At 39.8% G+C, this 23,431-nt stretch overlaps 1 protein-coding gene across 1 annotated transcript; it reads right to left on the reverse strand.

Annotated features, from left to right (window-relative positions):
• Nucleotides 1-1,386: 1,386 nt before the first annotated feature.
• Nucleotides 1,387-18,425, reverse strand: PM20D2 (peptidase M20 domain containing 2). The gene is given in 8 exon segments (XM_030946443.1): nucleotides 1,387-3,476; nucleotides 3,479-3,504; nucleotides 4,030-4,137; nucleotides 8,359-8,494; nucleotides 10,815-10,969; nucleotides 13,986-14,128; nucleotides 17,680-17,828; nucleotides 17,905-18,425. Coding segments are annotated over 8 exon segments (1,329 nt in total). The 5' UTR covers nucleotides 18,337-18,425; the 3' UTR covers nucleotides 1,387-3,296.
• Nucleotides 18,426-23,431: the final 5,006 nt, after the last annotated feature.

The raw sequence follows: 23,431 nt of genomic DNA on the forward strand, positions 1-23,431 counted from the left end.
CAGGATGCACTTTTGCTCCCTAATAAGAACAAAATGTGGGTGGCAGCAGCAGTCAATGAAACAGTCTGGCGGACAAAGGCTCTGTGGAGGGCTACTACCTGCAGGACAAGGAAATTGCAAACCTCAGGGGTAAAAAGGAAATAATATAGACTGACTTTTTCTTTGTTATTTCATAATTATTTATTCCTAAGCATTTTGCTCTAAATAAAAGTCTGTTTTCAGGAATGCTGTTAGCAAATGATGAGATCACTCAATGAATACTAGAGAGACCTCAACAGCTAATGTGTCGTGACTTCCTCAGAGGAACACAGTCCTGCTCCTTGTGACTGCAATGGAAGCAGGTACAGAGCACTCACAGTAGGGGGAAGCAATTACAGAAATAAGATTCACAAGAACATAAAACTGCATCCCATTTATGGTTTGAAGAAACTGCTGGGCTCTTCTGCAGCAGGAACACAGCAGGTTGCAAGTTCTTGCCTTCAAATCTTTTCACAAAAAATAAACCTAGCACATTTCATGTTTTATTGTTTGTTTTGCTTTATATCTTTTACTCAGGTCCTAAGACAGATACTAAATACGGAAATACAGTAGTTTGGTAGGCTGGCAGAGGCTTTAGGTTCTTCACAACATCTGGACATCATCACCTCATCTTTTCGCAGCTGTCATTTGCCATCAGCAGTTCCCAATAATTTCAGGCATTACAGTCCATTACTCACACATTTTGATTCATTACTGAGGATACTATTCCTGACAAATATCCCAAAACTCTTAAATTACAAACAGCTTGGGGAAGACTGCAGTTAGGGCAATTTAAAAAGCATGTTGGATATTTTCATATATGCGCGATTTCTGAGCATGACTGAAAATCAAAGTTTTATTCCCACAGGAACTAAAATTTTCCCATACACAGTATCACTGTGATAGTAAAATTGCAAGGTTAAATCCCAGACTGCTTTAGTTCTGGACCTCAAGAATGAACATTCTGAGACAAACTGGAATTAGCTCACATGGGGAATTGAGAAAGGAGGCTGAACGAGGATTCAAGGATTTGGCAAATGAAGCCAAGATCACCTCACCTAGTGTTGGTGATAATCCCACTTCAAACTGGAGCTAGACCAGCTTTAGCCTAACAGAGACCCTTCACAAGCTCACATTGTGACTTATTCTATCAATTCCAGCATGGTTTAACAGTTAAAACAGCCATAAGGTTATGAACACGAACATGAAATACTGTATTTGAAAAGCATTAACACTCACAAATGCAGACCAAAATGGAAAGCTTAAACCACCCTCAATCTTACATAATCATAACAAACTAGGGGGGAAAAAGAAAAAATCAAACATGCTACTCAAAATCATCCCAATATTAAGCAAAGGACAAGAAAATTCAATCACAATTAAATTCCTTTATTAATATCAACTCATCTTTAATCAGAACTTCAATTCCGTTTTAATTCCAGCAATGATTACAACAAAATGAAGACACGCTTTTAGTTCAGAGAAGTTTAATTAACTGATCTTGGATATGATGCAGCTAAGAAGTCTGAACAAAGAGAACTGAGAAGGCTTTAACGCACATCAGCTTGTAGGAAACATAACACAGCATGTGCTATCTATGTGGGATCCAAACACTCCATCTTAAAAACAGCAAAGCAAGGAGTTAAGCAGTTCTTGCAGGAGGAAATAAAAAGCCACATGTGCTGAGGAAATCAATGCACTACCCTGTTAACCCAGTAGATCTTAATGAATTGCAATTGTGTCTGAGAATGAGCAAGGCAGACTGTCAATTAAAAGTTAAGGACAAAGTTCCTCTGACAAACCTTAGAACAAATTTCAGGTGGATTTCGTATTTAACTTACTATCCTGGACACATCTATAGCTCAGAGTTCCACCTTCACCTGTTTCTCGCATCCATCTGTGAAAACCCTTTGCTAATGAAAGCAAGGATATAGGTGTAAAATTGAAGTGAATATAGAAATAAATAAACTATAAATGCTGAACAGAATTTTAGAGTTCACCGTTTAGACACTGTTTAAATATATATATATTTCTGAAAGTCAATTATTCTGACTTCCTGAGGAATACAGCCTGCCTGCCTTCCTTTCTGAAGCTTACAGTAGTACCTGTGCTTAGGAAAACATTAATCAGGAAGTTGCTTTCTCACTCCATCTGTCCACTGACTTCTTTTCTGTGTACTCACAAGATCCTTTAACCAGTGAATCAAAAGACATCCTAACATGTTTGGGTACACAAAGCACCACCTAAATAAAACTGCAGTCTCGATGTCCTTGAGAAGCAAAATAACAAAGATTAAATGGACTAACCACACAACACACAGAAAGGATGACTGGCAAGACTTTACAGATCTGCTGCTTAGGACATGGAAACAAACAGGTTAAAAAAAGCCAGCAGTCCTCACTGCAAGCTCCTCAGAGATTACTAGAGGGACTTACACACAACCATTTATTGCTTCATGGAACCACACTTGAAGCTTTGTCACAAAGATTTCCACTGGTTTACATAAATTTATACACCTCCTTCAGATCAGTTAAGCTAATGCAACACCTTGTGTGGACACCTCTATTGCTTCAGAGCAGAATTTTCCTTGCAGTAGTTTAAATGTGTTGATTTAATCAAATAAACATTTAGCTGCTTTCCAATTTTGTGATCCATGACTTCTCCACAACACCTCCAAAATTTACTAGGAAAAAAATCAACACGTTTCAGGACAATCAAGCTTTACAGATTGCACTCCTATACAAACAGTCCTCTTCCATTGCTGGAAGCTACTATTATCAAAACCAAGTATATTTCCAAACATAGCCCCTTCTCTCCAGTGAAACCAGCTCATTTTTTAAGTCTCCATCTTGTCCCAAGAAAAGTGACTGACCAGAAATTTCATAAAAGTGTCACAGATCAGATTCAGCATATGATCACTGAATGAAAAGTGCTTATTTTAGAACAGAAAACTAGCATACTTCCTCTATAAGGAATATTAATATAGCACTACATAGAAAATCAGTGACAAGGGACCCAAACACTATAATTTATTGAACACTGCAAGTTAAAGAGAACATATTTGAGATCTCTGTATGAAAATCATCACCATAGTGAAGACAAACATTACAGCTAGATGAAATTTCACATTTTTGAAAGCAATTATACTATTTACTTCTCCTACAGTCCCAATTAAATAAAATCATAATTTCTTCAGCTATGTATTTATCCAGCCCCTACTGAGATTTAAATACAGCATCTCCATTAAGTCAATGCTACTGAGAATGTTTTAATCAAGTTTAGTGTGATGCACATGCTCCTTCACCAACATCAGGTTCTTTTTTAGGTTCTACTGGATTTGTTTGTTCCTCTTCTTTAAGCTTCACCTCTCTAAAGTCTTCCCTGACTTCTTCTAACAGACCTGGCTTGAAAATGACATCCAGTGCTGTCATTGCCAAAGCCTTTGCTGTGCGCAAGGCAACCCGTAGAACTGAGCAGTCTGTGACCCTGCAGAAAAAAAAGGAAGGGGAATTTCAGGTTAGATTACCAATATTAAACCACTTGTTTGCTGCACAAGGGATATTTTATAAAGTAAGATTATAAGTTTCAGCTGCAAGAACATTTTCTTAAAAATTTACTTGCATGAAGTAAACCTATTTTCCCATGCCTCAAAACATTTTTTTCTTTGCAAGTACTTAATTTTCTGCTACTGACATAAACAACTAAGACTGAGAACAGGAAAGTTAAGTGTTCACATTATGCTCTTCAGAAAATGTGGAGTTTTATAAGCTAGCACTGTTACATTTCCTGTATTTTAGGAGTAAAAATAACTTCTCTTTCAGCTCATGTTTAGAAATTCTTCCGAATATGCTGTTATAGATAATCCTTCTGATTTCTTTTTTATCTTTTAGTATGAGGAGTGGTTAACCTACCCATATACATATAACCTCAAACACAAACCAAGAAATTCTACATTTGGCAGCTTTTTCTGCAACTCCACAATTAATGTTAATTGTTTTCCCTTCCACTCACCTGCAGCTTCTGTGTACTGCTCAGTATGATTCAATGCATCAGAGCCAATATAAAAATAAGGATGAATCCCAGGGACCACAAATGTAACATTTCCAAAGTCCGTGGAACCTAGAAGCAGCAGAGAGATTTTCTTAATAAAAGTGTTGGGCAGTTTTGAATGCTGTAAGAAAATGCATGATAGACATTCTCTCCAGCCCATATCTAAAATGGAGTATCCTTTGCCCCAGATACTAAAATAAGAACATTTCTAATGAGCCATTATCCATACAAATATATCCTGTCACCAAGGTGTTTTTCCCTAACTAGCCATCTTCAGGTGCTGCTCTCCAGTGCACTTCTGATAAATGACCAGTTACTGGACTGCAAGGAAGATGTATCAGCATGTTCTTATTCCATTAACTGCTCATTTTTATCAAGCATCTTCTGACAGTAAGCTGTTAATTCAGAAACAGGAAAGCTGCAAACCTTGGAAGTGTCAGGCACTTCAGCTATTTCCCTGTTAGAGCCCTTCAGAACCAGGCCAAACAATTCCTGTTTCTCACCAATATGCAAATATTCAGCATTCTGTAGGAGACTAAAGTAGAAACTATTTATCTTTAAACAAAAACAGATTGAGGGTAACTGTTCTTACTCCATGTGTTTTGATTATTCTAAGTTATGGAAATCTCAACAGCACAAGCACCCTTGAAATAAAATCAGAACTAAACTCCAGATAAAATGCTAGGGCTTTGTAGACAAACACCTGATAGCAATGTTGCAGATTTTAATGATGATTCTTTCATGCCTATCACTTTCAGTATGTTATATAGCCCCTATCTCACAGCCTTATCTACTGCATGGTATCATCCCAAAGTAGAAGATTCTTCACGGTAAATCATCCAAGAGTCTACAACTACATCCCAAGTAGTTTTGGTTTTGTTGTTGGTTTTTTTTTTTTTCTTTTCCCAAACAAGCAACACACTCATTATTTGTTAAAAAGACATTTTGAAGCTGGAGAAATCAATGTACCACTTATTATGAAATCCAGGTACCAGAGGAACCATTGTTTTTTATCAGGGAAAAATAGGGATGACCCACTAAGATCCCAATTAACTTTTTTGGGGCCAGAGATGCAAGAATTTGTTTCTTTAGCAATGGTGTATAAAATTTAATTTTAACATATTGAGTAGCCTCTATATTTGTGATACTTAATGAAAGAAGATATTGCTAGTGCCTTAAGATTTAGTAATTAAACAATGGAAAAACACAGACTTTACTTGGAAGCCTATAGTTACTGAAAGTGAGTCCACAGAGCCTACATTATGAGGACAAGAGTTTGCTATTTACTCTGCTTACAGATAAGGGAAACAGCAAAGCTTGTTCAAAAACATCTCTTCCCATAAATTCAGCATGCATTTGAAGAAAATCCAACTCTTGGCACAGCAGTAAGTTATTTTAATTTCCAGTAGTCCACACTACTGATTCCTTCTTTGGTCAATCTGGACAGACAAACCAGAAGTTCTGCACACTCCAGACTAAACCAAGGGTTCTAGACCTGCCTTACTAAGTCCCAAAACACAAACTGCTGCAAAGACTGTGCTGCCCTTTTCCCTACTTCCACTTAACACATGAAACACTAGAAATTTCACTGCATCATAGCTCTCAGTCATGTCATTCCTCCTAAATTTATATCCATATTCAATGTACTACCAGTTGACATGTTATTTTTGCTGAGTAGAAGACATTTAAATTGGGTATTTTCCAGCAACATGGAGAGACAAAATCCAGGCAGCTATAACAGCTAAATCTTCCCATCTATCAGACAAAATGTTACACCCTTTATGGGAATAACATAGAGGTATGTTTAGAACATCAGGTGTTTAGTAATTTCCATAAAAACACCTGAACTTGTGTGCTTGCTAGACTCACCGATTGGGATTATTTCTGGAAACATAAGTAATTGCAGTTACCAATGCAATATACATAATCCTGTGCTACCTTCAACAGAGAGATACTGGAGTTCCAGCCTCTCAAAAATATATCCTGAAGCCTCTTCAAGTCACTGCATATTTAATGGGGTCAGTATTGCCACAAATATGAACAGAGGGGAAAACACAAAAGATTCCAGGAAACATTTATATAGAGTCCCAAGCTTCGAAAGTGGAATTTTCAAATATACTAGACCTTCTTAAGATCTTCTTTACCAGTTTTGTGCACAGGAAGCCAATGAATCCCATGAATACATTTTGACTAGATTAAGTTATCACAGGTGTGGGTGCCTCAACTAAGCCATGTGTAACTAAGCCATCTGCTTTAGGAGGTTATGGGTATCCTGTAGTAAAGTCCTACGAACAGTAGGAAGAGAAACAGGTCCTGGCACCTGGTCCAAGCTAGCTCAGTCTCACATGATGTCACACCCCCTGGCTGTGTGCCCAGCTAGCAGAGCCTGTGATCTGAGGTGCTCAGGGAAGCCCTGGTGATGCTTATCTGCCTAGAGTGATACCTGGGAGCAGAGCCACACTAATGCCCATGCAGAGGTGGCAGCGAGTGCGCTCAGCTCTGAACGACTGTTCTGCTGCACAGACATGGAGAAGCAACTGAGCTATCTTCCTTCCCTTTCAACAGAAGAAACTGACATCCTAAAAGAAAACATTGAAAACCACATGAAAACTAAACAGAAATAGAGGTCTTGAAAAAGATGACACAAAATACTCAACCCCTCCCCCAGAAAAGGGTAGCATACAAAGTTTCACTCCTATGGCTCTGGAGACTGTGCTTTGTTATCTCTCCTGAATTCCCACTGCAAAAATTCAGAGGAGAAGCTGTGGAAAGAAAATTCAGTAAACCCTACTGCAATGTGAGATAAAAAAGCAATTCCTCAAGCACATTTTGATATTTGACAGGCAATTCAAGGACGGGACAGCCATACAGGGAATTTTGGTTTAAGCAAGTTAATGGTTAACATTGAGAATATCATATAACTTACATATGAAAGCCCTATTGCAGCTGGGTGTCTGGGAAAAGTTCACTTCAAGACCTCTGAACAAAAGCAAAATCACTGATATACATGATCATCCTTACTACAATGGTTTGAAGGAACCAACTAGCAGAGCTCCAGAAAGTTGCACTACAGTAAACATTTTAAGGTTCCTCAGCCTCCTTCTTTGGCTAAACATGCAAAGCAGTAAATCTTATTTGTATTACACTGAAGAAAGTAGGAAGAAATCTGCCTTAAGTTATAATTTGTTTTTAAACACAAGACAATGAACCACTATTTAATTTGAAAGGGAAGTAAGAAACAGAAAAAATCCCATCACCATTATATACCAAGAATTTCATTAGATACAATGTCTCCCCTACCCACAAAAAAAAATTTTGGAGAGCTGCTTCTAAACACCAAATTTGTCCAAACTCCAAAGATAATCTGCATTTAATAAAGAGAAGACAAGTATCACAATCAAATTAATGAAAATAACTTTTTACTGAGAAGAGTATCTTCCTTCTAAGAGAAAAACCTTTAGCATGAATGGAGTAAAAATGTTCATAAATATAGTTAAAATCAGTAGTGAAGGCTCAAAGTATGAACAGAAGTTTGAGACTTGAACAGAGCTCCTCTAGGAAGATTCTGAAAAAGAAAGTGTTAAGGATAACAAGAAATCCACCTAAGCATTCAACAACTCCCATTGCTGTTACAGTTCAGAGACTAAAAAAGTTAAATTGTTTAAGACATAGTCAAGACCCAAAAGTGAACACCTACTAGAAGAGCACCCTTTGGAAAACTAATCTGTTGAACTCATGCACTAAAATTAGAGGCATGTAATTACTTGTTAATGAAAAGATTAAATTAGAGTTAGTGATATACTTAAATGTCAAGTTATAAATCTCTCCAAAAACTCCCTCTAAAATAATTGCTAGATTCTAGTATATTTGTTTATATGTAAGCTTGGAAAATATTATTAAACAAGGTTCCTAAAAACAAAGTCTCATCCCCATTTATAGCAAACCAATATTCTGTATTTTAAAGCCACAGAATGAGACAATTCATTACACATCCTCACATTCTCAGAAAGACTGCTCTTAGCTTTCCATCCCTTCCCCCAACCAAAGTGCTTATTACTCGAAATATTTTCAGAACTATTATAAGAAGGTGTTTACTGCTTTTATTACTTGTTCTTAGCTTCTACAACAAATACAGAAACACAGGCCAGAGATATAAACCTTCTACAGAGCTTTAGCTTTGTAATTTGGCTTTTTCTTCTGTGTTTAACTTAGCTCTAATTTGTTATTTTATACACTTGAAGGTTGATCAACCTAAGCTTAAGATACAATGAAAAATGCAGCTGGAGTTACCTGACAAACCATTCAAGATAGCATCTTCTGATATAAAATCTATTCCAAGCTTCTTTCCATTCTCCTTGTAAATTTTCTGCAGGCTCTTATTTGGAAGCACATTGTAGTAATCATTTTCACCACCTTTTATTTCCACCTAGACAAAAACCCCAAATCACTGTAAGTTTTTCTCCAGTGTAAGGCAGTTCAATGTAAACAATCTGAAGGCCAAAAAACAGACATAAGTGCTAAGTTTATTTCAAAAATACAACATTCTGCCAAATATTATCCTCCATCAAAACACAGCTGATGTTCTGTTCAGTTTGCACTAGACAGCCAAATTCCAGAAGAAAGGATTTCAAAATTTTCTTCTCAAACAGGAAACAAACATTTCCTGTAACAGTGTCTAATGATTTTGCCTGCAAGTACTACTAAACTACATAGGAATAAACACAGGCTTTTATCAAACTGCATGTTACCTTTTTCCAGAATGTTTCCAATAACTACAGCCCCATCCATGAAATGGCTTCACACAGGTAAGAAATTTGAAAACAAATGGAAAAAAAAACCTATCAATGCCAAATTTCAAAAGAGGTCTTAACTTTCATTCTCCATAAAGTGCACTTTCTGAACCTCTTTTCTAGATATAGTGAAGGGGACACGGTAGGAAAACAACTTCTAATGTCTCAAGAAGACTATAAAAGTGACATTTACATACCCCATATCTATTTGTTTTGATGATCATACACATTCTTTTTACAGCTGAATTAGTCATAAGCTTGTAATTAACAGCCAAGTAGAACCATCTATCTTAGCAACACAAAAAAGGTAATAATATTGCTTGAACCAGCTAGATGAGACACACTTCCATGTACTAAAAGCAAAACAAATGAGAATGCTAATTGAAAAATCACTCAGTTGCTATATGAGCCTGATGTTTAATGGGGCAGTGGACCTAATGACCAAGAATATGGGAAAAAAACAGACAGAAGACCCAATACCTGTTTTGCTTGTTTCTACAGGTGAGGTTTGCCATCAAGCCTCCCAGGTCTCTGAGCCTAGCAGCACTATCTGTAGGATAGAAGCATCACCCACAGCAAAACAAAAAGAAATTACAGGACACTTAAAGAAATTGAATGTACATGGGATCAGGCAGGATGCATCCAAGGATGCAGAGTAAGAGAAGCAGAAATGCAGTCTGGGAGCTATTATTTTTTTAAGTGTCACTGAAACAGAGCAATGTTCCAGCTCACAGAACAACAGCTAAAGGTCACATCCTCTTGAAGGGCCAAGAGGAGGTCCTTGAAAACTACACACTCCTCAGACCATCCTAGCCTCAAGTTCCCAGAGGGATTACAGAGCAAATAAATCCCCCTAGAACTCATGCCCAGGCTCAAGAATCACAAGGTGATTGTGAACATCCACCACACAAGATGGAACTCATTTAAGAGCAGATAGTGCATGACCAAGCCTAGCTTTGCATGACAACATGACTGGCTCAAGTGACAGAAGACATGCAAGCTCCAAGTGTTTTATAATCAGCAGCACAAAATACCACATTGCTGCCTGTTACTTGTAGCACTCATCTGCAACTGTGACTGGTGCCATTAGTATTTTAGTATTTTTATTACTGGTGGAGACAACAGCTGGTGCTGTGTTTGTTTGGTTTCTCCTCAAATCAAGACTGGAGCTAGGCCAGGGGAAGGCCACCAAGATGATTGGGTGGAGAACACAATGTACAAGGACAGGCTGAAAGAACTTGATCTGCTGAGCCTCCACAGAACAGAAGGTTAGTGGGGCATCTTACTGCTGTCTAGAGTTACCAGATGGGAAGGGTACAGGGAAAGCAGAACCAGACTTCTCAGATGTCAAAGTGATGCAACAAGAAGCAGCAAAGGAAATCCTGTTGGATACAACAGAATCACAGAGGGTTGATGTGGGAAAGTACCTACGGAGGTCATCTTGTCCAGTTCCCCTGTTCAATCAGGGTCACCTAGAGCTGGTTTCCCAGAACCATACTGAGGCAGCTTTTGAGTATCTCCAAAGATGGAAACACAGCAATCTCTGCAGGAAACCTGTGTCAGTGCTCAAGTCATTGCAGCATAAACATTAGGAAAACCCTTGCTAACCACGAGGTGTGTAGAGTACTTTTTGAGAGAGGTGGTAGAATTTCATCCTTGAAGTATTCAAAAGTTCACATGGCACTCCGCAACCTGCTCTAACTGGTCTTGCTCTGAATGGAGAATTAGACCAGATGACCTCCAGAGGTCTCTCCCAACACATATTCCTCTAGGATTCTGTGGCATTCTATTTATAAACCAAAGCTTTCTTTCACAACAGAAAGCAACAGAACAGCAAGAAGTGTAACAGTAATTCAGATTTACTTCAGCTAAACACTATGCAGACAAATAAAGTAAACATTGATTTCCTGTTCTGGTCTGTGTAACAGAAACACATGACAATTAATATGTTGTTACCTTGCATCCTGTAGCCACTGCTGCAGATTTGAAGCAGTTTTCAACCTTCTCTGTTAGAACAGAAAGTTCTTTCCTTGAAGGAGCACGCAAGTAAAACTCTAGTTCAGTGTAAGAAGGAATGATGTTAGGTTTCACACCACCATTTTTTATTACACCTGCAGAAAGGGAAAAGTTGTGTTGTCAGTATTAAATGCAACTGTTTGATCTTCAGCCCTGTCATTAAATTCCTGGGTCAAGAACTAAAAACATATAAACAAAAACAACAAAACGTCAGCTGAACATGAAATACAAAGAATGTAAAAAATGCAGTATGTGGACAAAGTTTCTTCGTCATGTCAGATTACAGGGAACATGTACATGTCTTTCAGCACAATTTCACAGCATTCTTTGGTTAGACATCTGTTTTTCATCCCAGAGTCAACTCAAACTAGCATTTCTAATTAATCTCCTAAAACTCAATGCATTGGAATCATAAAGCAATCTGTCTGCCAACAGGGAAAAAAATTGCTATAAGGGATAACTTGGATTCCAACTTGCAAATGTCTCCTCAATTAGAATGTTTCCAACTTATTTTGTGAGCTTGAAGAAAATCTGAACAAGTTGCTCAGCAATACTGGAATAATGTATTGCAGAGCACAGAACGTTCATTTAGATTACTCATTTTAATTCTTCAGAAATATTGGAATGTATAATACATGTAGCTTTAGTCACAAGTGCAGTTTGAGCTGAAAGTGCTCCCTCGAGGGAATGTGTGACTAACTACATCTTTTACCATTATGGTATCAAAGGCATTTCCATAAAATACAGTAATGTTTAGATATTTTGACAAGAACACATCATAGATCCCAGTTTCACATTAGATGTAACTGCACTAACAGCTAGTTGTTTCCAACAGGGTGTTTCCCTGGTCTTCTACCCTCAATTTCTTTTATGTGGAATTAAATTTGTTTTCTGTAGAACCTGAGAAGCTTCTACCTCAAATGGAAATACCGCAGAAGTTACTGATGTGTGTCACTGAGGCCTGAAGGGACAGCACTATATTGTTGTAAACGGACAACAAAATATTTCTTTTGGTGCAGAAAACCCATTAAGATTATGAATTTCACCTCCAGTCTCAAATACAGTCCAAATAAAAAACAGTGTTGAATTAATCCAGTATCAGTATTTGTCCATAACAATAGGAACAGCTCAGATGAGAGGGACAGACATCACAGGAAAGGAAGCAGTAAGTATTCATGCAAATTTGCATGACACATACCCATAACAAGCTTTCTCAGAACAAATAGCTTCATGAGTAAACAGTTTTCACTTGTCTTGTACAGCACAATTGTAAATGGAACTGGAGAGAGTCTGAATAGGTCTACAGTTAAATTTCAATACAACTGCAATATGGACTGGACAGCAGACCAGAACTACAAGTAGGTTGCCTGCACACTGTTGTAGCACCCAATTTGCCCTTCTGGATGGAAAATTTTATTTACAACCTGTTCAATACAGCTTCTTGAACAGGAAAAAAAAATCTACATTCCCGTTTTTAAGGGGGCAACATATACTCCACTCATAAGCAGGGAAGAAAGATCACATCAAAATCTCAGATGAACTCAAGACAACGATATTTCAGTACATGAAGCATTGGTTAGAAATCCTAGACTTCAAGCAATGGAAATTATTTCAGCTTTTGTAAGTGGGGTAACACTACTATTTTTAGGATCACTTAATTCAGCCACTGATTATACAGAAAGTCTACAGCATGAGGTCTCCTACACAATGTTGTAAAGAAAGCATTTCTAAAATTCAATCTTACTCTCTGGCTACTTGTTCTTTCCCAGAAGTAATTTAAATAATTCCAATTTGAAAAACCAGGTTTATGGCAGCAGTTGTATCAACACAGTAATTTCAGTTTTGCTGCTGCTCAGGAAGCATTACCTTAGAAGGCCTGCCTGTTTAGGTACTTAGATTTTTTGCCAACATTACCCACGTAACCTTTAGAAACTACAAAGAAAGCAGTATTTAGGGGTTTAGGCTTAGATTCAACAGAAAACTTAGGCATCTTCAGCCTTAAGCCTAAAACACAGGGGTTGCAGACACCAAAACTCTTAATTACGTGCCTTGTTTTCTACAGAGAAATAGGACAGTTAATCTGTGCTTGCTGTCTGAAATTCATTTGGGCATGCTGCACAGCAGAACTGCAAATAGCTTCATCTGCAGTCAAAAGGATTAGGACTCCATCCAGACATCCTGGACAGAAATGCACACTTGTATTATATACAGCATAAGCAGCCAAGATACATAATGATCAGCTCAGAACATCTGGAAGGATTTTTAGCTCATAACAAATATTTCAAATAAACAGCTCTACATTCAGAAGTCCTGTAGAATTGGCAAAGTTTCTTAATTACAACTTGGCAAAAGTTGTGCTGGGTGCAATAAGGAACCCTGGGTTTATAGCTATATGGTAGCTTCACCTCACCTTTTGAACCTTTCTCACTGTACAGGTAGAAATGCACGATGTTGAAGGAGGACAAATCAAGCTTAATGGTTAACATGTCTTACTGCAAAATGTCCTTTCTAATCCAAAACCTACTAGATATTAAGTATTAGAATACAATGAACATCTAGTTGATTGGACTACTAACCAGGACTAGGATCTTCTGCCATCACTTGTTTTTTGTACTTCACCAAATAAATTTCATTCCAGACCACTAGACCCTTCCAATAAATGCCATCTAATTAATGGAATGTCTACTCAAAAAGTGATGCACTAAGTAATACTTCACTTTTTGGAAGTATTTAATCTTACACCTTTGCAAATCCACACATATTAAGGAGTTCAAGGCCATGTACCAAAATAAACTTTGCGCTTTTTTCTTTCCTTTATTTCTGAACTGCAACTTCAAGACATAAAATTGATCTAACCTTTACCTAGGCATCAGAGTCCCCTTTCAAGTCTGACTTCTCAGACTATTTTGAGCAGTTAGTTCTGGACACTGAGATGATTGCAAAAATTGCACACACACCATTTAAATGAAATGGTGCTGTTTCATAATATTTGAGGTGACTAAACTAATTTAGTGCTTTAGTGCAATACTTTGGAATGTGTGATATTCTATGTTAGTACTTCAGCAGCCTAAACTCTAACTTGTTGGACATTAGGTTTAAGAAAGATCTCACCATGAACTCTCCAGGTTGGTTTCATCTGCTGTCTTAAAACAGACAGATTGTTGTAGGCAAGAACAGCAGCATCTAATGCATTAACTCCTTCCCAAGGATAAGCAGCAGCATGAGAAGCTTTTCCATAGTATTTCACAGTCACACTAGGAAATAAAAAGCATTGCTTATTTGTTTCTCATTCACTGAAAAAAAAATCTTTGAAATGAAAAATGTCCTTTGGTTCCCACAAATATATGTTATTCAAATTTTGGTCAGCATAACACCAAACAATTTACCTGGCACTAGACTGTTGCATAGATAAACTATCTTTGAGTGCAAAAAAACACTGAAAGACTTCTAGAAAACCAGTAGAATAGAATGATACCAAGAGCCAGTCAGGCAAGGGAGTTACTGGTAACATCACTATATAGCCTCTTCCTGAAGAGTACACATTTCACATATTAATTAAATTTCTCCACTGCTTTTTTTATACTGCCTGACTCTTCTGAGACTTAAAGTTAAAAACACTCTTCTCAGAGGATAAGAAACCCTTTTCTCTGATTCAAAACTGGAAGTTGAGTGTCCTAATTCTTGTCAAATAAACTGTGTACAGTATGTAAGATAGCAAAAGCACGTAAGACCACATATAACCCATGTCTAAATAACAAAAGTGAAGTTTTATGAGTATGGAAAAGCACAGCCTATTGTAAAATACATATTATTATGCTACATCAAGGATGTTCTCTTGCACCCTTCTAAAAATGTGATAGAAAGGCTTGCAGCAAGGAGGAAATCTAATGCAAATGCTATCCTCCAACTTCACAGAAGTCATAAAATATTGCACCTTAACATATCCAGTAAAAATTAATGCTTTGCTTCATCTGAGGGCCACTAATATTAGCCTTACAAAATAACTTAGTATTTTAGACTGTTTGTGAGAACTGTTTACAAAAGAGGAAAACATTAAATACTGACATCTACATATAAGGTCTCACTATTTATAAAATACACAAAACAATCTGTACTCCATACCCACTCCTTTATAGAAAAAACTTGAAGATTAAGTGTTCCTCCCACCCCAAGACACACAACCTGTTTCTTATCCAGCCACGACCAGCCTAACTTGCTTGTCCCTCTGTCTTGCACAAATGCCAACTTAACCAGTTATCCTAAAGTGACCCCTTGTGCTCAGAACCGTGCCACAGCTGCAAGTTAACACCAGCACTTAAATTCTGGAAGGAAAATAGGGACACAATGCAGTGTACTGTTGCAACAGGAAACATCTCTTACTACTCCTGCAATCCAAATTAGGCTTGCTTTTTTCTATCCCCACTGATCTTCCAAGACAATCACAGAACCCATTCTCTAGACTAGGAGTTTTATTTAAAAATTTATTATCATTAAGAAATGTAAGAAACTTGTCCATTAATATCCCAAGTATTAGACTGCAACCCCTCAAGTCAACTCACAAAGATCCCTGGACATTCTCAAAAAAATAGAAAGAAGGCAAAGTACAGCAAAAAAATCATGCTGCAGTAGTCTCTTCCAGAAGGATCATGTGTTTCTTATTAAGAAAAGTTTTCCTTTACTTGTACTTCTTTTGCCACACAAATGTCACAGGCACTCAGAAAAACCCAACAGATTTTGCAGAATAATAATACCCTAAGCCAGTTTAAGAATACCAGCAGAAGAATGTGGATCCTGTTTGTCCAATAATAAATAGGCTGATTAAGTGAAGGCTAAGTGAGTAAGAATCAGCAAACTTTGGCATGTATCCACTAGTTATCCCAATATGTTAATCTTTTTTCAGGCACAAGCCAGTTTTCAGAACTGCAGACACAGAAATACTAGCAACTTAGTGATCACCAGTCCTTAAACTCCCTGCAAACAACCAAAGACCAATTAAAATTAGAAAAGCTGTCTTTCTACCTTTGAAACCTCATAATTACATAAAATATGACAAACTCAGTATTTCAAGCTTTTGGAGGTAATACGTTGTTTCACTCAGCACTTCAATTCCACACCTCCTCCTCCATGTTAAAGGTTTAAAGGCTATCTAGGAATTGCATCCTATTGCAAACCCTGACCTCTGAAGAGAGATTTCCTAATCTCACTGTATCAAACTCAAAAGGCTATTGCAAGCAGAAAGACAAAACTATCATTGAAAACTACATCTTGAAGATTATAATATAGTCTTAAGGTAAAGCAAAGGCAAGTTGGGCTAAGTCTTGAAGGAGGGTACAACAACCAGTTAAGACTCTTTATAAACACGAGGAAGGAAAGTAGCAGAGAACTGGCCAGGTGATGGAAACTAACCCTGTTTTACTATGTAACTTGGCATTTACAGAAGCAAATTATCCACTGGAAACAGCCCTGGTAAAAGCAAAATGGTCAGTAAAATCAAGCATATCTGAGCCAGACAATAGCACAACCAATCTGAAAACAGTTCCCAGTACCAGTCATAAATGACTGGAAAATTACTTATTTAAATAATTCTAAATTTAGTCTGAAATGGTCAATGTAATACTTGTAAAAGCTTTTGCACTGGAGGGAGTTTACTAGTGGAGTCTCTGCAAGGTAAGACCCTCTGGGATCAGGAATCACATAATAGAAGAATGTGACATAAAACATAGGAAAAAAAACTGCTGGCAGACTACTGCTGGGACACTGTGGAAACAGACATTTACAACACCAAAGAAGAACAGCATGGCCTTGCAGACTGGCAGAGCAAGAAAAGAATGAAGCTTCAGAGCACTTTTTAAAAATCATGTACTTAAAGACCAAGCATTTGCCTAAGAGTTGATTGCTTGAAAATGACTGAAGAGGAAGTCTCAAACATGCCAGCTGTCTCCAAAATTTTAAGGAAACACTATGGTCCCTGCAGCAGCTGAATAAGATCTAAGGCAATTGCACCTCATGTAGTGTGTACAATTCTGGGGATGCACATCCAGCAAGGTGTACTTTAAGGCCAATCAAGTGACTCAAAGCACAAGTGAGCCAGTGCTGTCTCTGAACATCAAGGCCAATCAGAAGAAGACAAGGTGTAATTTTCAAAGAGTTATGTGGCTGACAGAAAAGGCAGCTGTGTGAGGGTAGGACTGTTGTCCATCCTTACACTGGGGGCAAACATGAAGGAAAGACAGGTACTACTATGGATCAAAACCAAAAAGTTGATGTGAGAGTTAATACACACAACATGGCTCTGACTAAATTTAGTGAGGAGGTTACAACAGATCCAAACTTCAGTCAGGCTTAGCTGGCCAGTTATTTTCAAAAGGAGGAAGGCAAACCTGAAACACCTTCCAAACTGATTAAAAATCCATAGAGGACCACATGACTGGCATCCAGGAAAGCATAAAACAATGGCCCTTGAGACCCTGCAGTTGTATCCTTAAATTCTACTTCATCAGATGGCAAAATCACATGAATGCTTAAAAGAAACGCCTAGAAACATCACAATAAAAGATGGATTTTTGGATACATGGAAGATTATCTCAGAGCAGTCAGGGATTTGAACGCTAGGCTGAACACAGCCCTTTGGAAGAATGCCGTTCCCTAAAACTAACCTGGCTCCTTAGCTGAAAGAAAACGCCTTTGTCTGATGGGCACCTGCAAGGCTCCGGGTTCAGCCACTGCTAAAGCAGGTCCCCTTTTCAGGAAGGGGACAAAAAGCTAATAACAATCCATCTCTTTCCACCTGAACCCACCCACTCACTCATGCTCGGCCACGTCGGGCAGGTAAGCAGCATTTTCTTGCGAGGGGTGCGCCATGAAAACCACATCCAGGCCATCGAACGCTCCAGCCTTGATGAGGTCTATTTTGCCTCCTCCTTGCTCTTCCGCGGGGGTCCCCAGCACCGTGATCTGCAGCACAAACGCACGGAGAGAGTCAGCGGCTGTCAGGGAGCGCTCACCACCGCTCCCCCGGGAGGGCTCGCACCTGCACGGCCACGGGCTCCGCCAGGCTCTCCAGGGCGGCCTTGAGCGCCAGCGCGGCGGCGGCTCCCACCTCGGCGATGAGGTTGTGGCCGCAGGCGTGCCCCAGCCCGGGCAGCGCGTCGTACTCGCAGAGGAAGGCGAGGCGGAGCGGGTCCTGCGGGGCCGCCGTGCCCCAGTCGGCGCGGAAAGCGGTGCCCAGCTTGTAGCGCGGCTGCACGGCCCAGGCGGCGCCGGGCAGGTCCCCGCCGGAGAAGAAGCGGGTCAGGGCGTCGTGCGCCTGGTGCTCCGCGTACGCCAGCTCGGGACGGCTCCAGATGTCGCGGCTCAGCGCGCCCAGACGCGCAGCGTTCAGATCCACGCTCTCGCACGCCCGCTGCTTCAGCGCCTCCAGCGCGGCGGCGGGGCCGCTCTCCGGCGGCTCTTGCGGCTTCATGAGGCCTCGGGAGCACCGATCCTTAGCCGAGCCCAACCAGCCACCCGCACCTGCCCTCCGGAGCGACACCTGCGCTGTTCCCCCTTATATCGCCTCTCTTCGCCGCGAGGCACGGCGGGAAATGTAGTTCCTAATCGCGGCCTGGCCTACAGGCGGCGCCCAGCCGGAACTCCCCGGCCGGAACGTCCGCAGTCCGTGCCGGCTGCGTTGCCGGGGCCGCTCGCTGCTTTCCGCACCCGCGGGATCGCGGAGGGAGACGGAAGGGTAGATGTAGGAAACTCACCGGTTGAAGTAAAGACAGTACCATAGGGAAAGCAGAAGCCATGCACACAAGCAAAGCAAGCAATAAATTCCCTGCTTCCCATGGGCAGGCCGGTGTTTAGCCATCGCCAGGAGTGCAGGGCCCCATCACGCCTCCGGGTCACTTGGGAACACAAACGCCATCGCTGCAAACGTCCTCCCCTTCCTCCTTCCTCCCCTGCCTTATATACCGAGCGTGATGTTCCATGGTCTGGAATGTCCTTTTGGTCAGTTGGGGTCACCTGTCTGGGCTGTGTCACCTCCCAAGCTCCCCCAGCTTCCCCACCAGCCTGGGAGTACAAAAATCAGGAAAGGCCTTGGCTCTGTGTAAGCCCTGCCCAGCAATAACAAAAACATCTCTATGTTATCAATCCTGTGTTCAGCACAAATCCAACACAGTCCCGTGCCAGCCATTGTGAAGAAAATTAACACCACACCAGCCAAAACCAGCATAAAATGTTAGATAAATTACGCGTTGGAAGAATTGCCTTGTTAAACTTTTGGGCTTGGTGTGCTTCAGTGATCTCAGACCTGGTGGGGAGAGGGTGGTGTTAAAAAAGCTTGGGAAGAAGGATGTCCTGCTGATAGTGGGTAAAAAGAATGCAGAATTTACGGACCACAAGGACATTTGGCAGAGCTCCCACGATAAGGAAGAAACTAACAAAGCCAATTCAGCAGCTGTGCTGAAATCAGCTCCAACTGGGTGAAATGTAATTCTGGCAGAGGGAGATTGTAACCACCAACTCATGGCCCCCTGACTCAAAAGAAGGGAAAGACTGAGTATGTGTACTAATTAGCACGAGAAGAGAGGGACTCACTTAACCAATAAAAAATAGAACACTAAATAGTAGGAGAACTATGGAACTTGTAGCCAAGGAACAATCATGCCTTTGCTAAAATGTGTAAGTAGTGAAATGTTTTGATAGTGGATTTGCCCCCCAGCATGCCTTTGTTTGCAGAACTGTAAATAAATCAAATATCTGACTCTGAGTGTGGATTGCCCTCTTGTACACTGGGTGTAAGAACCTAATGTGGCACAACATGCTGATGGAACACATGCCTTGTTACATACATGTGTTACCATCAAAACACCCAGAGGTTGCATTCAAGTGCAAGGTGTGCTGTGGCTCTTCTGGGCTTGGAAACACCCTGTCTTCTTTGACATCTTAATTTTTTTTCCAACCAGGATTCCTGTTTGTCTGGATTTGGGTTAGATCTTTAAATTTCTCTGGGATTTCTGCAGTCCAGGCCTGTGAGAGTCAGCTGGTCAGGAGTTTTAGATACAGCTACATAGCAAGAAACCTGCCTATTGAACCAACCCATACCTGACAAAAATTGAAGTCAACAGGATGAAAATGACAAATTCTGGGGTTTGGGTTTTTTTTCCTTTATTCATTTATCTACTGTATTCTTTCTCTACAACTTTTCTGTCAATTGGAGAGGTGCTTTGGTGTGCTGAACTGCAGGATTCCCCTCTCCACAGCAGATGGGGGAGGTTCTTTTCCTAGTGACACCCAAACCCTAGAGGATTCTTGGTCACTCTAAGAAGAGCTCAGGCTCCCATGCCTTACATTTGTCATGAGCTATTTTTACCCTTGGAACACACTACAAGTATGTTGACAAGTATTATGGTTATGGTTGGTTCTTTCCTCCGCTCCCAAATTCTTCCAAGTGGAATAAAGCCATTGTGTGTATATTTGTTCATAAATAAACCAGAGCAACCCTAAAACGTGCTGAACTTAGTTTGAACTCTGGACAAATGTTGAACTATCCTTATGGATACATGCAGTAAGTATTTGTCAGCAGCTGAGGGGGCACATACTCAGCAGAGGGTCACAAAATTCAGATCTGTTTGCCAAGGGATTTTTAGGGCTGGAGCCCTTTGCAGCAGGCAGAATGTTCCTGAGCAAAGTGCCAAGCCAGCATTCTTTAGGAACAATCACTCTAGGCATACATCAAACTCAATCACTTTTGCATTCATAGAAAAAGCCGGCTCCCACTTTAAGTTTTAGTGAGAAGAGGAAAAAAAAACCTCATGTATTTTTTCTTCCCAAGTACCTGATTCCTTGAGGCCCTACTGTTCACTATATAGTTTTGTATTTCTTCAGTAAAAGCACAGGGTCCTGTTGAACCTGCACAGATTCATTGAGGACACTCCAGAGCTTTACATACCTGACCAGTGTGTGACATTCCAGCTGAGAATGCCCAGCCTCAGAGCCACAGCTAACAGGAATGGTGAGGCTTGACCACAAGCAAATTGTTCTGTGGCAGCTGCCTCCAGACAAGCTGTCTGCTTGTTTGGAGGGCTGAAGAAGGAGTAGAGAGTGCACACGAATGCCAGCATCTAAAAATGGGACAAAGTTAGCACTGGCTCCTCCAGGAAAATTTACCACTCATGTGGAACAGCTAAATTACTTTTAGGGATTATGTTATCTTCTCACATCTTGAGGCTTTCCTTTCCAACTGAGATCTCAGATAATCAGAGGGTTGAATTACTAATGTGACCACTGTCTCATCTGCTTGAAATTAACCTTTAGAATACAGTTGGAATCCTCTTTGTCTCTTGTGAGGATTTGTGAAGCATGCAGCACTAAGATAGCCAATTGTATAAATTTAAGCATTACAGAGTTTATGCCAGCTTGAGAGTTCCAATTTGCATGTTTGAAAAGGGGCAATATGTATCATGAGCGTTAACATCAGTTAACATAATAATGGGTATGTTATTTTGGTATGTTCCACTTCACAACCCCCAATATTTTGCACACTTTGTGTACAACCTGCAAGTGTGGCTCCTTGGGAGGGACTTGCTGACCGGAGAGTTTCCCTCCATACCTCCTGGAATGTGCTCCTGCTCCTACTTCTCCTGTGTGGGTCCAGCAACCATGTTGTCTTCAATGAGGTAGTTCAGTCAGTAAAAATCTGCTTAGAAAAGAAAAATGGATATTTTTCATCTGGAAACAGTTTTGCAAGACACACAATAGATCTCTGCTTCCAAAAGTTCACAGTTCCATCATGATTTTCCCTCGTCCAGCCAAGAATTTGTGCCACTCACTAGGCTGCCTTTGGTATCTGCGGGACCTTTACCTGAGCTGATGCAATTCACTAAAATGGCACAGAAAAGGCTTATTCAAAAAGTTAGGTAATTTCCTGTTGGTTTAGTGGGTTACATTGGGCAAAGGTCCACGAAGAGCCAGGACAAGGAAGTTGTAGTGAGACTGGATGTGTGGAAACATGAGCTGCTCAGCCACTCTGACAAATCCTACCCTGGGAGAGCTGCTGGGAGCATCACTGTCAAGGACAGCCCACAGAACTAAAAATAAACACAGCTGAAGCACATATTAAAGCAAAGTGGGGGGCTTGGTTGTGAGCAAAGCCTTCACATAAGCTAAAGACTAAGCAAGGCCACAAGAAATTTTAATCTGGCGCAATAAAAACAGTGCTGTGACTCCTGAAATCAGTCCAATTCAGGAAAGAGAAAGGAAAGGGTGTAAAGTTCTTTTATTTGTAAGAAACAGATGCCTGTTAATCAGACTCTCATTCCTTTAATAAAGAGCCTTTTCACTCCCATTCTTGTTCCTATTCTGTATATTCTGTATCCTATTCTGGATATTTACTCCAGAGACGGGATGGTACCTTTCAAATTAGCAATAATTTTCTTGTTCCTTATATTAGAAAATTTCAGGTCTCAGTTACTACTTTATCATATATTTTCTTCTAATTTAGGAGAAGGCATCAGTCTTTTAATCTTTTATGCTGATTTGAAAATTCATTGAATATCTTCAAGAGGAAGAAAATGTTTATATTCAGTACCTTTGTTTTCTATAGGTTGTGCCTTGGGTCATGATTACAGAAATATTTTATTATAATCAATCTAAATTATAAGTCTACAGAATGAAAAACATATAACCATAACATGTTGTTTTCTAAGACAGAGGAAAAATACTGGTCCATTTTTTTAAAAAAAGGTAAAAAGTACTATGATGATATTTTGATTGTGCTAAACAAATTATAATGGAGCATTAGACTGTTTAAAATACTGTTACTATATAGAGGAAAAAGCCTGGAAACATTTCTTTGGAAAAAGCAAGAATTGTACATATATTTGTTCATAAATAAACAAGAACAAACCTCACAGCTGCTAATTCAATTCATATTCCTGGAATCAGGCTGTAAACAAATGCTTGTATTTTTGTTTTGGAGGGTGGATGAAGTTCAGTAGCTTTCCATTGGTCTAAAAGAAGGAACATCTGTTGTGGCCATAAAAAACTGGATGATCAAGTTTACCACATCCCACATTAGCAACATTAGGCATTGAGGCTGAAATCCTGATCACACTGAATTCGCTGAAAGTTTTGCTGTTAAATTCTGGGTGGCCTGGATTTCAAGCCAAATTCCAAAGCTTTAAAAACAAGAGCACAGTGAGTATTAAAAACAAAAGTAGGCTGCTGCTACTGTGTGTAGGAGCTATACACTGACCTGCCTAAGATAACGTTCCAGCCTGGTCTGCAAATAGCTTTATATTAGGCAGTATTTATATCAAGACATACAATGCTACAACAGTGAATCCTGTGTTCAAAAAGATAGCATGGTAAGGAGCTCTTCTGCTGGTGTTGATACTGTGATCTTGGTCAGATCACAGTATCAACACAGAGCAGAAGAATTTTTAGGAACTTGGGAAGAAAAACAGCTTGAGTCACTGAAGCATACTGTCTTTTTTAACCATTACTGGATCAGGGATGCCACTACACATCTTATATGTTTCTTATGAAGGGGAAAAAATGCAGGGTAGGTGGGT

Source organism: Camarhynchus parvulus, chromosome 3 (genome assembly GCF_901933205.1).
Source record: "Camarhynchus parvulus chromosome 3, STF_HiC, whole genome shotgun sequence".
NCBI classification, from domain to species: Eukaryota; Metazoa; Chordata; class Aves; order Passeriformes; family Thraupidae; genus Camarhynchus; species Camarhynchus parvulus.